Below are 14,536 nucleotides of genomic sequence, written 5' to 3' on the forward strand. Positions count from 1 at the left end.
GGATCAGGAGCAGGAACTGGATCAGCAACTGGATCAGGAGCAGGAACTGGATCAGGAGCAGGAACTGGATCAGGAACTGGATCAGGAACAGAATCAGTAACAGAATCAGGAACTGGATCAGGAACTGCAGCAAGAACTGGCTCAAGATCAGTATCCAGAACTGGATTAGGAACTGGAGCAGGAACTGGATCAGCATCAGGAACATGAACTGGATCAGGAAAAGATCAGGATCAGGAACTGGATCAGGAGCAGGAACTGGATCAGGAACTGGATCAGGAGCAGGAACTGGATCAGGAACTGGCTCAGGATCTGTATTAGGAACTGGATCAGGAACTGGATCAGGAGCAGGAACTGGAGCAGGAACTGGATCAGGAGCAGGAACTGGATCAGGAGCAGGAACTGGATTAGGAACTGGATCAGGAGCAGGAACTGGATCAGGAACTGGATCAGGAACTGGCTCAGGATCTGTATTAGGAACTGGATCAGGAACTGGATCAGGAGCAGGAACTGGATCAGCAACTGGATCAGGAGCAGGAACTGGATCAGGAGCAGGAACTGGATCAGGAACTGGATCAGGAGCAGGAACTGGATCAGGAATTGGATCAGGAATTGGATCAAGAGCAGGAACTGGTTCAGGAGCCTGTTATTTGACCTCAGCATCGCTTAGTTAAGGCAGGAATATTCCTCTCAGTAACGTATCAACAAACTGTAGTACTTCTCACTGCCCTGTGTGTGTGGGGCTCAGGACCACACCGGGTAGATCAGCTCACTCAGCACAGGCCGGGATGGAGCCTGGGCCTTTCCCGCTCAGTTACACCATCCCCTTACCAACTGAGATTTTGGCTGCTTGCAAGGATCTCCCAGACAAGCCTCGGCCTCCTGCCAACAGTCCAGGCTCCAACACTCCATCCCACTGATCGGTCAGAGCATTGAATGGATGTTCACCTAGGAGCGCAAGTGTTGGCAGAGACCTGTACCCAGACCCTGTCTCTCAGCCCCAGCTCAACCCCCAATATCCTCAGCAGGGCCAGCCAGCCCAGGGCCTAGGCTCTGGCCCCACCCCAAGCCCCAGGCACTAGGCCCAGTATCATCACGACCCCCACTCCCCAGGCAACTCCCCTCCCCCCCCCCCACCCCCTCCCCCACCCCCTCCCCCAGGCTCCCCCTCCCCCATCCCCTCCCCCAGGCTCCCCCCACCCCATCCCCCTCCCCCACCCCCCACCCCCTTCCCCTCCCCCACCCCCTCCCCCAGGCTCCCCCTGCCCCGGCCCGGTGCAAAGACCAGTAAAGTCATTACGTGATTCACAGCGAACACCAGCATCTTCCGAATGTTGACAGTCGTGGACCCCCCAGCCTTTGGTTTTACACTGAGTGAACGAGGTCTCTGATCCGGTGCAGAAAACATCGTCCAACAGAATGGAGCCGGAGCCTGGAGGGGAAAGAGGCGGGAGTTAAAAGGTGCATTGATGCACTCCAAACCCATCTTAGTCTGCCTTGCATTTCCCCCGTCTGACCCTCCTATTTCTGAACTACTCTTCATTCTAGTGCTGTTTCTCTCTTCCTGTCCTCTGTGCACCATGTTTCTCCTCTAATGCTTTATCCTGCTGCCCATCTCCCTGCCAAATTAGTTTGAACCCTTCCTCACAGCACTGGCTAACCTTCCTGCAAGGACATGGGTCCCTGTCCTGTTCAGGTGCAACCCCTCCACCTTGTACAGGTCCCTCCTGCCCCAGAACTGGTCCCAATGCCCCAGGAATCTGAAGCCCCAGTGACATACCCCACCCTTCCCCTAATGATCCAGAGACCTGAGTTGAAATCCCACCACGGCAGCTGGGAATTTAAATTCAGTTAATTAAATATCTGGAATAATTACTAGTATCAGTAATGGTGACCATAAAACTATCGGATTGTCGTAAAAACCCACCTGGTTCACTAATGTCCTTTAGGGAAGGAAATCTGCCGTCCTTACCCGGTCTGGCCGATATGTGACTCCAGACCCACAGCAATGTGGTTGACTTTTAACTGCCCTCTGAAATGGCCGAGCGAGGCACTCAGTCGTAACAAACCGCTACGAAATATAATAAGAATGAAGCCGGACGGACCACCCGGCATCGACCTCGGCACCGGCTACGGACACGGCAACGGCACACCCAGCCCAGTCAACCCTGCAAAGTCCTCCTCAACACCATCTGGGGACTTGTACCAAACTTGGGAGAACTGTCCCACAGACTAGTCAAGCAACAGCCTGACACAGTCATACTCACAGAATCATACCTTTCAGGCAATGTCCCAAACTCCTCCATCACCATCCCTGGGTATCTCCTGTCCCACCGGCAGGACAGACCCACCAGGGGTGGCGGCACAGTGGTATACAGTCAGGAGGGAGTGACGCTGGGAGTCCTCAACATTGACTCCAGACCATCAGGTAAAATATGGGCAAGGAAACCACCTGCTGATTAGAGAGCGACTTGCATTTATATAGCGCCTTTCAAGACCACCGGACTTCCCAAAGCGCTTTACAGTCTATTAAGTACTTTTTGAAGTATAGGCTCTATGTAGGAAACGCGGCAGCCAATTTGTACACAGCAAACTCCCTCAACTGAGCCACAGCTACTACCTACTGCCCTCCCTCAGCTGATCATAGAACCACAGAAAGTTACAGCACGGAGGGAGGCCATTCGGCCCATTGTGTCCGCGCCGGCCAACAAAGAGCTCTCCAGCCTAATCCCACTTCCCAGCTATTGGTCCGTAGCCCTGCAGGTTACAGCATCCCAAGTGCACATCCAAGTACTGTTTAAATGTGGTTAGGGTTCCTGCCTCTACCACCCTTTCAGGCAGTGAGTTCCAGACCCCCACAACCCTCTGGGTGAAGAAATTTCCCCTCAAATCCCCTCTAAACCTTCCACCAATTACTTTAAATCTGTGTCCCCTGGTTTTTGACCCCTCTGCTAAGGGAAATAGGTCCTTTCTATCCACTTTATCTATGCCCCTCATAATTTTATACACCTCAATAAGGTCTTCCCTCAGCCTCCTCTGTTCCAAGGAAAACAGACCCAGCCTATCCAGTCTTTCCTCATAGCTAAGATTCTCTACTCCCGGCAACATCCTTATAAATCTCCTCTGTACCCTCTCTAGTGCAATCACATCTTTCCTGTAATGTGGTGACCAGAACTGCACGCAGTACTCTAGCTGAGGCCTAACTAGTGTTTTATACAGTTGAAGCATAACCCCCCTGCTCTTGTATTCTATGCCACGGCTAATAAAGGCAAGCATTCCGTATGTCTTCTTAACCACCTTATCTACCTGGCCTGCTACCTTCAGGGATCTGTGGACATGCACTCCAAGGTCCCTTTGTTCCTCTACACTACTCAGTGTCCTACCATTTAATGTGTATTCCCTTTCCTTGTTAGCCCTCCCCAAATGCATTACCTCACACTTCTCCGGATTGAATTCCATTTGCCACTGTTCTGCCCACCTGACCAATTTATTGATATCTTCCTGCAGTCTACAGCTTCCTTCTTCAGTATCGACCACACAGCCGATTTTAGTCTCATCTGCAAACTTCTTAATCATACCCCCTATATTCAAGTCTAGATCATTGATATATACCACAAATCATATACCACAGATGAATCAGTACTCCTCCATGTTGAACACCAATTGGAAGAAGCACTGAGAGTAGCAAGGGCACAGAATGTACTCTGGGTGGGGGACTTCAATGTCCATCACCAAGGGTGGCTCGGTAGCACCACTACTGACCGAGCTGGCCGAGTCCTGAAGGATATAACTGTCAGTCTGGGCCTGCGACAGGTGGTGAGAGAACCAACACAAGGGAAAAACCTACTTGACCTCGTCCTCACCAATCTACCTGTCGCAGATGCATCTGTCCATGACAATATTGGTAACAGTGACCACCGCACCGTCATTGTGGAGACAAAGTCCCATCTTCACACTGAGGACATCCTCCATCATATTGTGTGGCACTACCACCGTGCTAAATGGGATAGATTCAGAACAGATCTAACAACTCAAAACTGGGCATCCATGAGGCACTGTGGGCCATCACCAGCAGCAGAATTGTATTCCACCACAATCTGTAACCTCATGGCCCGGCATATCCCTCACTCTACCATTACCATCAAGCCAGGGGACCAACCCTGGTTCAATAAGGAGTGCAGAAGAGCATGGCAGGAGCAGCACCAGGCATACCTAAAAATGAGGTGCCTACCTGGGGAAGCTGAAACACAGGACGACATGCATGATAAAAAGCAGAAGCAGCATGCTATAGACAGGGCTAAGCGATCCCACAATCAACGTATCAGATCAAAGCTCTGCAGTCCTGCCACATCCAGTCGTGAATGGTGGTGGACCATTAAACAACTAACGGGAGGAGGAGGCTCCATGAATATCCCCATCCTCAATGATGGTGGAGCCGAGCACGCGAGTGCAAAAGACAAGGCTGAAGCGTTTGCAACCATCTTCAACCAGAAGTGCCGAGTGGATGATCCATATCGGCCTCCTCCTGAGGTCCCCACCACCACAGAAGCCAGTCTTCAGCCAATTCGATTCACTCCATGTGATATCAAGAAACGGCTGAGCGCACTGGATACAGCAAAGGCTATGGGCCCCGACAACATCCCGGCTATCGTGCTGAAGACTTGTGCTCCAGAACTAGCCGCACCTCTAGCCAAGCTGTTCCAGTACAGCTACAACACTGGCATCTATCAGACAATGTGGAAAACTGCTCAGGTATGTCCTGTCCATAAAACGCAAGACAAATCCAATCCGTCCAATTACCGCCCCATCAGTCTACTCTCAATCATCAGCAAAGTGATGAAAGAACATAAGAACAAAAGAATTAGGAGCAGGAGTCGGCCATTTGGCCCTTTGAGCCTGCTCCATCATTCAATGAGATCATGGCTGATCTTCGACCTCATCTCCACTTTCCTGCACTATCCCCATATCCCTTGATTCCCCTTATATTCAAAAATCTATCGATCTCTGTCTTGAATACACTCAACGACTGAGCCTCCACAGCCCTCTGGGGTAGAGAATTCCAAAGATTCACCACCCTCTGAGTGAAGAAATTTCTCCTCACCTCAGTCCTAAATGGCCGACCTTTTATTCTGAGACTGTGACCCCAGGTTCTAGACTCCCCAGCCAGGGGAAACATCCTCCCTGCATCTACCCTGTCAAGCCCTGTAAGAATTTTGTAAGTTTCAATGAGATCACCTCTCATTCTTCTAAACTCTAGAGAATATAGGCCTAGTCTACTCAATCTCTCCTCATAGGACAATCTCCCCATCCCAGGAACCAGTCTGGTGAACCTTTGTTGCACTCCCTCTATGGCAAGTATATCCTTCCTTAGGTAAGGAGACCAAAACTGTCCACAATACTCCAGGTGTGGTCTCACCAGGGCCCTGTATAATTGCAGTAAGACGTCTTTATTCTTATACTCAAATCCTCTTGTAATAAAGGCCAACATACCATTTCCTTTCCTAACTGCTTGCTGTACCTGCCTGTTAACATTCGGTCGTGGGGAAAATGCTAGAGTCCATTATAAAAGATGTAATAGCAGAGCACTTGGAAAACAGTGACCGGATCGGACAAAGTCAGCATGGATTTACAAAAGGTAAATCGTGCTTGACTAATCTACTGGAATTTTTGGAGAATGTAACTGGTAGAATAGATAAGGGAGAACCAGTGGATGTGGTGTATTTGGACTTTCAGAAGGCTTTCGATAAGGTCCCGCATAAGAGATTAGCTTGTAAAGTTAAAGCACATGGGATTGGGGGTAAGGTACGGACTTGGATAGAGAACTGGTTGGCAGACAGGAAGCAAAGAGTCGGAATAAACGGGTCATAGAAACATAGAAGATAGGAGCAGGAGTAGGCCATTCGGCCCCTCGAGCCTACTCCGCCATTCAATGAGATCATGGCTGATCATCCAATTTCAGTACCCGGTCCCTGCTTTCTCCCCATACCCCTTGATCCCTTTAGCCTTAAGAAATATATCCAATTCCTTCTTGAATATATTTAATGAATTGGCCTCTACTGCCTTCTGTGGTAGAGAATTCTACAGGTTCACCACTCTCTGGGTGAAGAAATTCCTCCTCATCTCTGTCCTAAATGGCTTACCCCTTATCCTTAGACTGTGACCCCTGGTTCTGGACTCCCCGACCATCGGGAACATCCTTCCTGCAACTAGTCTGCCCAGTCCTGTCAGAATTTTATAAGTTTCAATGAGATCCCCTCTCATTCTTCTAAACTCCAGCGGGTATAAGCCCAATTGACCCAATCTCTCCTCATACGTCATTCCTGCCATCCCAGGTATCAGCCTGGTGAATCTTCGCTGAACTCCTTCCATGGCAAGAACACCCTTCCTCAGATAAGGCGACCAAAACTGCACACAATACTCAAGATGTGGTCTCACCAAGGCCCTGTACAACTGCAGCAAGACATCCTTGTTCCTGTACTCAAACCCTCTCGCTACGAAGGCCAACATACCATTTGCCTTCTTAACCGCCTGCTGCACCTGCATGCTTACCTTCAGCGACTGGTGCACAAGGACACCCAGGTCTCATCGCACTTCCCCTTCTCCCAATCTATTGCCATTCAGATAATAATCTGCCTTCCTGTTTTTGACACCAAAGTGGATAACCTCGCATTTATCCACATTATATTGTATCTGCCATGCTTCTGCCCAATCACCCAACCTGTCCAAATCATCCTGGAGTTTCTCGGCATCCTCCTCACAACACACATGCCCACCCAGCTTTGTGTCATCTGCAAACTTGGAGATACTACATCTAGTTCCCTTGTCTAGATCATTAATATATATTGTGAATAGCTGGGGTCCAAGGACCGATCCCTGCGGTACCCCACTAGTCACTGCCTGCCACTCGGAAAAAGACCCGTTTATTCCAACTCTTTGCTTCCTGTCTGCCAACCAGTTCTCTATCCAAGTCAATACCTTGCCCCCAATCCTATGTGCCTTAACTTTACACACTAATCTCTTATGCAGGACCTTATCAAAAGCCTTCTGAAAGTCCAAATACACCACATCCACTGGTTCTCCCTTATCTATTTTACCAGTTACATCCTCAAAAAATTCCAGTAGATTAGTCAAGCACGATTTACCTTTTGTCAATCCATGTTGACTTTGTCCGATCCTGTCACTGTTTTCCAAGTGTTCTGCTATTACATCTTTTATAATGGACTCTAGCATTTTCCCCACCACCAATGTCTGTAATTCCCCGTTTTCTCTCTACCACCTTTTTTGAATAGTGGGGTAACATTAGCTACCCTCCAATCCATGGGTACTGTTCCAGAGTCTATCGAGTTCTGGAAGATGACCAGCAATGCATCTGCTATTTCTAGGGCCACTTCCTTAAGTACCCTGGGATGTAGATTATCAGGCCCTGGGGATTTATTGGCCATCAGTCCCATCAATTTTCCTAACACCATTTTCCTACAAATACTGATTTCTTTCAGTTCCACCCTTTCATCAGACCCTATGTCCCTGGCATCTCTGGGAGGTTATTTGTGTCCTCCTTTGTGAAGACAGAACCAAAATATGTATTTAGTTGGTCCGCCATTTCTTTGTTCCCCATTATAAATTCCCCTGATTCTGACTGCAAGGGACCTACGCTTGACTTCACCAATCTTTTTCTCTTCACATATCTATAAAAGCTTTTACAGTCAGTTTTTATGTTCCCTGAAATCTTACTCTCATATTCTATTTTCCCTTTCTTAATTAATCCCTTTGTCCTCCTTTGTTGAATCCTAAACTGCTCCCAATCCTCAGGATTATTGCTTTTTCTGGCCAATTTATATGTCCTCTCAAAGAGTCATAGAGTTTTACAGCACAGAAAGAGGCCCTTCGGCCCATCGTGTCTGCGCCGCCCATCCATCCCTGTCCAGTCTAATCCCATTTTCCAGCATTTGGTCCATAGCCTTGTATGCAATGGCATTTCAAGTGCTCATCCAAATGCTTCTTGAATGTTGTGAGGGTTCCTGCCTCCACCACCCTTTCAGGCATTGAGTTCCACATTCCAACCACCCTCTGGGTGAAAAAGTTCCTCCTCAAATCCCCTCTAAATCTCCTGCCCCTTACCCTGAATCTATGCCCCCTTGTTATTGACCCCCCCACTAAGGGGAAAAGTTCCTCTTTATCTACCCTATCTATGCCCCTCATTATTTTGTACACCTCAATCAGGTCGCCCCTCAGCCTTCTCTGCTCCAAGGAAAACAACTCCAGCCTGTCCAGCCTCTCTTCATAGCTGAGGCGCTCCATCCCAGGTAACATCCTGGTGAATCTTCTCTGCACCCTCTCCAAAGCAATCACATCCTTCCTATAGTGAGGCGACCAGAACTGCACACAGTACTCCAGCTGTGGCCTCACCAGCGTTTTGTACAGCTCCATCATAACCTCCCTGCTCTTATATTCTATGCCTCGGCTAATGAAGGCAAGTATCCCATATGCCTTTTTAACCACCTTATCTACCTGCTCCGCTGCCTTCAGGGATCTATGTACATGTACACCAAGGTCCCTCTGACCCTCTGTACTTCCTAGGGTCCTACCACTCATTGTGTATTCCCTTGCCTTATTTGTCCGTCCAAAATGCATCACCTCGCACTTTTCAGGGTTAAATTCCATTTGCCACTTTTCCGCCCATCTGACCAACCCGTTTATATCGTCCTGTAGCCGGAGGCTTTCCTCCTCGCAATTTACCACCCCACCAATTTTCGTGTCATCTGCGAACTTACTGATCATACCTTTTACATTCTCATCCAAATCATTTATGTAGATCACAAACAATAAGGGACCCAGCACCGATCCCTGAGGTACCCCACTGGACACAGGCTTCCAGTCACAAAAGCAACCTTCGACCATCACCCTCTGCCTCCTGCCACTCAGCCAGTTTAGGATCCAACGCGCCAAGGCACCCTGGATCCCATGGGCTCTTACCTTCTTGACCAGTCTCCTATGCGGGACTTTGTCAAAAGCTTTACTGAAGTCCATGTAAACCACATCCACAGCATTTCCCTCATCCACCCCACTAGTCACCCCCTCGAAAAATTCGATCAGATTTGTTAGACATGATTTACCCTTGACAAAGCCATGCTGACTATCCCCGATTAATCCTTGCCTCTCCAAGTGGAGATTAATTTTGTCCCTCAGAATTTTTTCCAATAATTTCCCCACCACAGATGTTAGACTCACTGGCCTGTAATTCCCTGGTTTATCCCTGCTACCCTTCTTGAATAATGGTACTACGTTAGCTGTTCTCCAGTCCTCTGGTACATCCCCTGTGGCCAGAGAGGTTCTGAAAATTAGTGTCAGAGCCCCTGCAATCTCCTCCCTTGCCTCCCACAGCAGCCTGGGATACATCTCGTCCGGGCCTGGGGATTTATCCACTTTTTGGCCCGCTAAAACCGCTAGCACCTCCTCCCTCTCGATGCTAATATGTTCGAGTATGTCACAGTCCCCTTGCCCGATTTCTATGTCTGCATCGTCTTCCTCCATAGTGAACACAGATGCAAAAAATTCATTTAAAACCCCGCCTACATCCTCTGGCTCTACACACAGATTGCCACTTTGGTCCCTAATGGGCCCTACCCTTTCCCTGGTTATCCTCTTGCCCTTAATATACTTATAAAACATCTTAGGATTTTCCTTTATTTTGCTCGCCAGTGTTATTTCATGGCCCCTCCTCGCCCTCCTAATTTCTTTTTTAAGTATGCCCCTGCACTTTTTATACTCCTCTAGGGCTTCTTCTGTCTTTAGTCTTTTGTAACTGCCAAAAGCCCCCCTTTTATTTCTAATGCATTTTTGTATATCCCTTGTCATCCAAGGTTCCCTTTGCTTGTTGGTCCCACCCTTGACCTTTACAGGAACATGTTGGCGTTGTACTCTCTCTATTTCCCTTCTGAAAGTCTCCCACTGTTTTGATGTGGATTTTCCTATAAGCAGCTGCTCCCAGTCCACTTTGGCCAGATCCTGCCTTATCATATTAAAATCGGCCTTCCCCCAATTTAGAACCCTTATTTCTGGGCCGTCTTTGTCTTTTTCCATGACCACCTTAAATCTCACCGAATTATGGCCACTGTCGCCAAAATGCTCTCCTACTGACACTTCCACCACTTGCCCGGCTACATTCCCCAGAATTAGGTCCAGTATCGCCCCCTCTCTTGTAGGACTTTCTACATGTTGGCTCAAAAAGCTCTCCTGGATGCACTTTAAGAATTCTGCACCCTCTAAGCCTTTCACACTCTGACTGTCCCAATTTATATTGGGGAAGTTGAAATCCCCCACTATTATTACCCTATTATTTTTGCACTTCTCTGAGATTTGCCTACATATCTGTTCCTCTATCTCCCCCTGACTGTTTGGGGGCCTATAGTACACTCCCAGCAAAGTGCTTGCCCCCTTTTTGTTTTTAAGTTCTATGCTATGGATCTTATGCTATCCCTAATTTCCCTTGTTAGCCACGGTTGAGTCACCTTTTTTGTTTTATTTTTATGCCAAACTGGGATGAACAAGTTCTGTAGCTCATCCATTCAGTCTTTGAATGTTTGTCATTGCCTATCCACTGTCAACCCTTTGAGTGCCATTCCCCAATCAATCCTACTCCTCAGACCATCGTAGTTTCCTTTATTTAAATTGAGGACCCTAGTCTCTGAGTCAACTACTTCATTCTCCATCTTAATGAAGAATTCGATCATATTATGATCGCTCCAACCCAAGGGGCCTCGTACAACAAGATTGCTAATTAATCCTTTCTCGTTACATAATACCCAGTCTAAGATGGCCTGATCTCTGGTTGGTTCCTCGACATATTGGTCCAGGAAACCATCCCGTAAACACTTCAGGAATTCCTCCTCCACAGTATTGTTACTAATTTGGTTGGCCCAATCTATATGTAGATTAAAGTCACCCATGATGGCTACAGTGCCCTTATTGCACGCTTCTTTAATTTCCCTTTTAATGCCATCCCCAACCTCCGCCTTACTGTTTGGAGGTCTATATACCACTCCCACTAACGTTTTTTTACCCCTTAGTATTTCTCAATTCTACCCATACAGATTCCACATCATCAGAGCTAATATCCTTCATTACAATTGTGTTAATCCCTTCTTTAACCAGTAATGCTACCCCACCTCCCTTTCCTTTTTGCCTATCTTTCCTGAATATCGAATACCCCTGGATGTTGAGTTCCCAGTCTTGGCCATCCTTGAGCCACGTTTCCGTAATCCCAACCAAATCGTATTCGTTTACCTCTATTTGCACAGCCAATTCATCCACCTTATCACAAATGCTCCTCGCATTAAGACACAAAGCCTTCAGGCTTGTTTTTTTAACGCTCTTAGACCTATTAGAATTATTATTTACTGTGGCCACGTTTGATTTAAACCGTTGATTTCTCTGACTGCCACTTTTGTTTTTCTCCTTCCTATATTTTGCTTTTATCCTTGTTTCCCTTTCCTCTGTCTCCCTGCTCAGGTTCCCAACCCCCTGCCATTTTAGTTTAAACCCTCCCCCACAGCACTAGCAAACACTCCCCCTAGGACATCGGTTCCAGCCCTGCCCAGGTGCAAACCGTCCGGTTTGAACTGGTCCCACCTCCCCCAGAACCGGTTCCAATGTCCCAGGAACTTGAATCCCTCCCCCTGGCACCATTCCTCTCGCCACGTATTCATCTGAAGTATCCTTCTATTTCTACTCTGACTAGCACGTGGCACTGGTCGCAATCCTGAGAGTACTACCTTTGAGGTCCTGTTTTTTAATTTATCTCCTAACTCCCTATATTCCGCTTTTAGGACCTCATCCCGCTTTTTACCTATATCGTTGGTGCCTATATATATATATTTTTTTTATTCATTGATGGGATGTGGGCATCGCTGGCTGGCTAGGCCTGCATTTAGTGCCCATCCCTAATTGCCCTTGAGAAGATGGTGGTGAGCCGCCTTCTTGAACCGCTGCAATCCATATGGTGTAGGTACACCCACAATGCTGTTACGAAGGGAGTTGTTACGACAGTGAAGGAACAGCGATACAGGTCCAAGTCAGGATGGTCTTCTTCTTATCGTGTCCACAGACAGTCTATACATAGCCCAGCCAGAACTGGACACATTTTTGCGCCTTGTTGTTGAATTCGGTAAGATCTGCAACAGTGCAGGGTTCCTCTAACGATGGACACTGCAGGAGATGTTGCATAGTCTGTGCCGGAGTTCCGCATTCACAAGTTGTCGGGCTGGTTGAATATCCCCATTTGCTTAGTGACACCTTTGAGCAACCTACACCAGTCCTAAGTCTGTTAAGGCACTTCCAGGTTGCCCAGTTGCAATTAGCTTCTGGGGGAAGGCTTTCATCAAGTAAAATTTACATCGCTGGGGGTTGTTCAAGACTGGCGAGCCAGTCTTTCCACAAGGCGATGCAGGCTTCAGATGAGGTTGATTGTAATGGAACAACACTGTTCATGAAGCTCTTCCTTGACTTTAGGCGGCTGGGTGTAGGTGTATGACAATGCAGAGGGTGTCTCTCATCTGATGTTTGACGGAGTCGTTCTTTCTTGCTGGCTACCGTTCTTCTTATATCGGGGGAGCGATACCCACCCGGATATATAGGCTGTTGGTGTTTGTTGGTTTTAAACAACCTGTGATAAATCGGCAGCTTGCATTCAGAATGGCATCCATCTTCTTGGCATGGGTAGACCTTTCCCATGCAGGGCAGGTGTATTCGGCAGTGGAATAGCAAAGAGCAAGTGCACTGGTTCGCAATGTTTTCGGGCTTGTTCCCCATCTTGTGTTAGTGAGCTTATTCAGGATGTTGTTTCGTACGCTCACTTTTGCCTGGAAAAGATCCCTCAGATCCTAAGAGTTTTCGGCCAATTTCACTGCTTTGCCACACCTATAAGCTGTTTGAAGGCCTGATACTCAATAGGATAGCACCAACTGTAGATGAGAAGATCATTCCAGAGCAAGCATGTTTCCGCCCCGGCAAATCACCAACAAGCCAACTGCTCAACCTCACACAACACATCGAAGATGGTTTTGAGCAAGGGATGGTAACAGGTGCTGTTTTTGTAGACCTGTCAGCAGCATACGATACAGTGAACCATAGATGTCTCCTCTGCAAGATTCTAGAGATGACAGAAGAGATTCACTGAACAGAGCTGTTAGAAAGCATGCTTCAGAATCGCCGGTTCTATGTTGAACTAGGTGGGAAGCGCAGCAGGTGGCGCATTCAGAAGAATGGTCTTCCTCAGGGAAGCGTGCTTGCACCGCTGCTGTACAACATCTACATGAATGACCAACCTATAGACGGTGTCACACGCCGTTTTATATATGCTGATGACTTATGTGTCACTGCCCAAAGCACTGATTTTAACAACGTGGAGAGAACGCTTTCTGAGGCCTTGGAGGGACTAAAATCCTACTATGAAGAAAACTACCTTCGCGCAAACCCATCAAAGACACAAGTTTGTGCATTCCACCTCAGAAACCGTGTAGCCAAACGCCAGCTGAACGTAACCTGGTGTGGAGCAACACTGACGCATTGCGAGCACCCTATCTACTTAGGAGTCACCCTTGACCGATGCCTCACCTTCAAGAACCACATCGAGAAGTCAGGATGGTGTGTGGCTTGGAGGGGAACTTGTAGGTGGTGATGTTCCCATGCGTCTGCTGCCCTTGTCCTTCTAAGTGGTAGAGGTCGCGGGTTTGGAAGGTGCTGTTGAAGGAGCTTTGGCGAGCTGCTGCAGTGCATCTTGTAGATGGTACACACTACAGCCACAGTGCGCCGGTGGTGGAGGGAGTGAATGTTGAAGGTGGTGGATGGAGTGCCAATCAAGCGGGCTGCTTTATCCTGAATGGTGTCGAGCTTCTTGAGTGTTGTTAGAGCTGCACTCATCCAGGCAAGTGGAGAGTATTCCATCACACTCCTGACTTGTGCCTTGTAGATGATGGAAAGGCTTTGGGGAGTCAGGAAGTGAGACACTCACCGCAGAATACCCAGCCTCTGGCCTGCTCTTGTAGCCACAGTATTTATATAGCTGGTCCAGTTCAGTTTCTGATCAATGGTAACCCCCAGGATGTTGATAGTGGGGGATTCAGCGATGGTAATGCCATTGAATGTCAAGGGGAGATGGTTAGAGTCTCGCTTGTTGGAGATGGTCATTGCCTGGCACTTGTGTGGTGCGAATGTTACTTGCCACTTGTCAGCCCAAGTCTGAATGTTGTCCAGGTCTTGCTGTATATGGAGGCGGTGGCGTAGTGGTTATGTCACTAAACTAGTAAGCCAGAGTTCTCAGTCAAATGCTCTGAGAATATGGGTTCAAATCCCACCATGGCAGCTGGTGGAATTTAAATTCAATTCAATTTAATTCTGGAATTAAATGTTAGTCTTAGTAATGGCGACCATGATACCATTGTCGATTGTTGCAAAAACCCATCTGGTTCACTAATGCCCTTTAGGGAAGGAAATCTGCCGTCCTTACCCGGTCTGGCCTACATGTGACTCCAGACCCACAGCA

The 14,536-nt window shown here is 47.9% G+C and overlaps 1 protein-coding gene across 1 annotated transcript in view; it reads right to left on the bottom strand.

Moving 5' to 3' along the window:
* LOC147123863 (galectin-3-binding protein-like) overlaps positions 1-14,536 on the bottom strand; it is a 131,305-nt gene that overhangs the window by 17,367 nt on the left and 99,402 nt on the right. Inside the window, exons 3-4 of the mRNA XM_085967532.1 lie at positions 1,298-1,429; positions 1,098-1,119 (exon numbers count right to left, since the gene is read on the bottom strand). Coding sequence (XP_085823658.1) covers positions 1,098-1,119; positions 1,298-1,429 — 154 coding nt within the window. The remainder of the gene's footprint in view (positions 1-1,097; positions 1,120-1,297; positions 1,430-14,536) is intronic.

The sequence above is a fragment of the Somniosus microcephalus genome, chromosome 2, assembly GCF_052327205.1.
Source record: "Somniosus microcephalus isolate GS21.2 chromosome 2, FLI_Smic_1.0, whole genome shotgun sequence".
In the NCBI taxonomy this organism is placed as follows: Eukaryota; Metazoa; Chordata; class Chondrichthyes; order Squaliformes; family Somniosidae; genus Somniosus; species Somniosus microcephalus.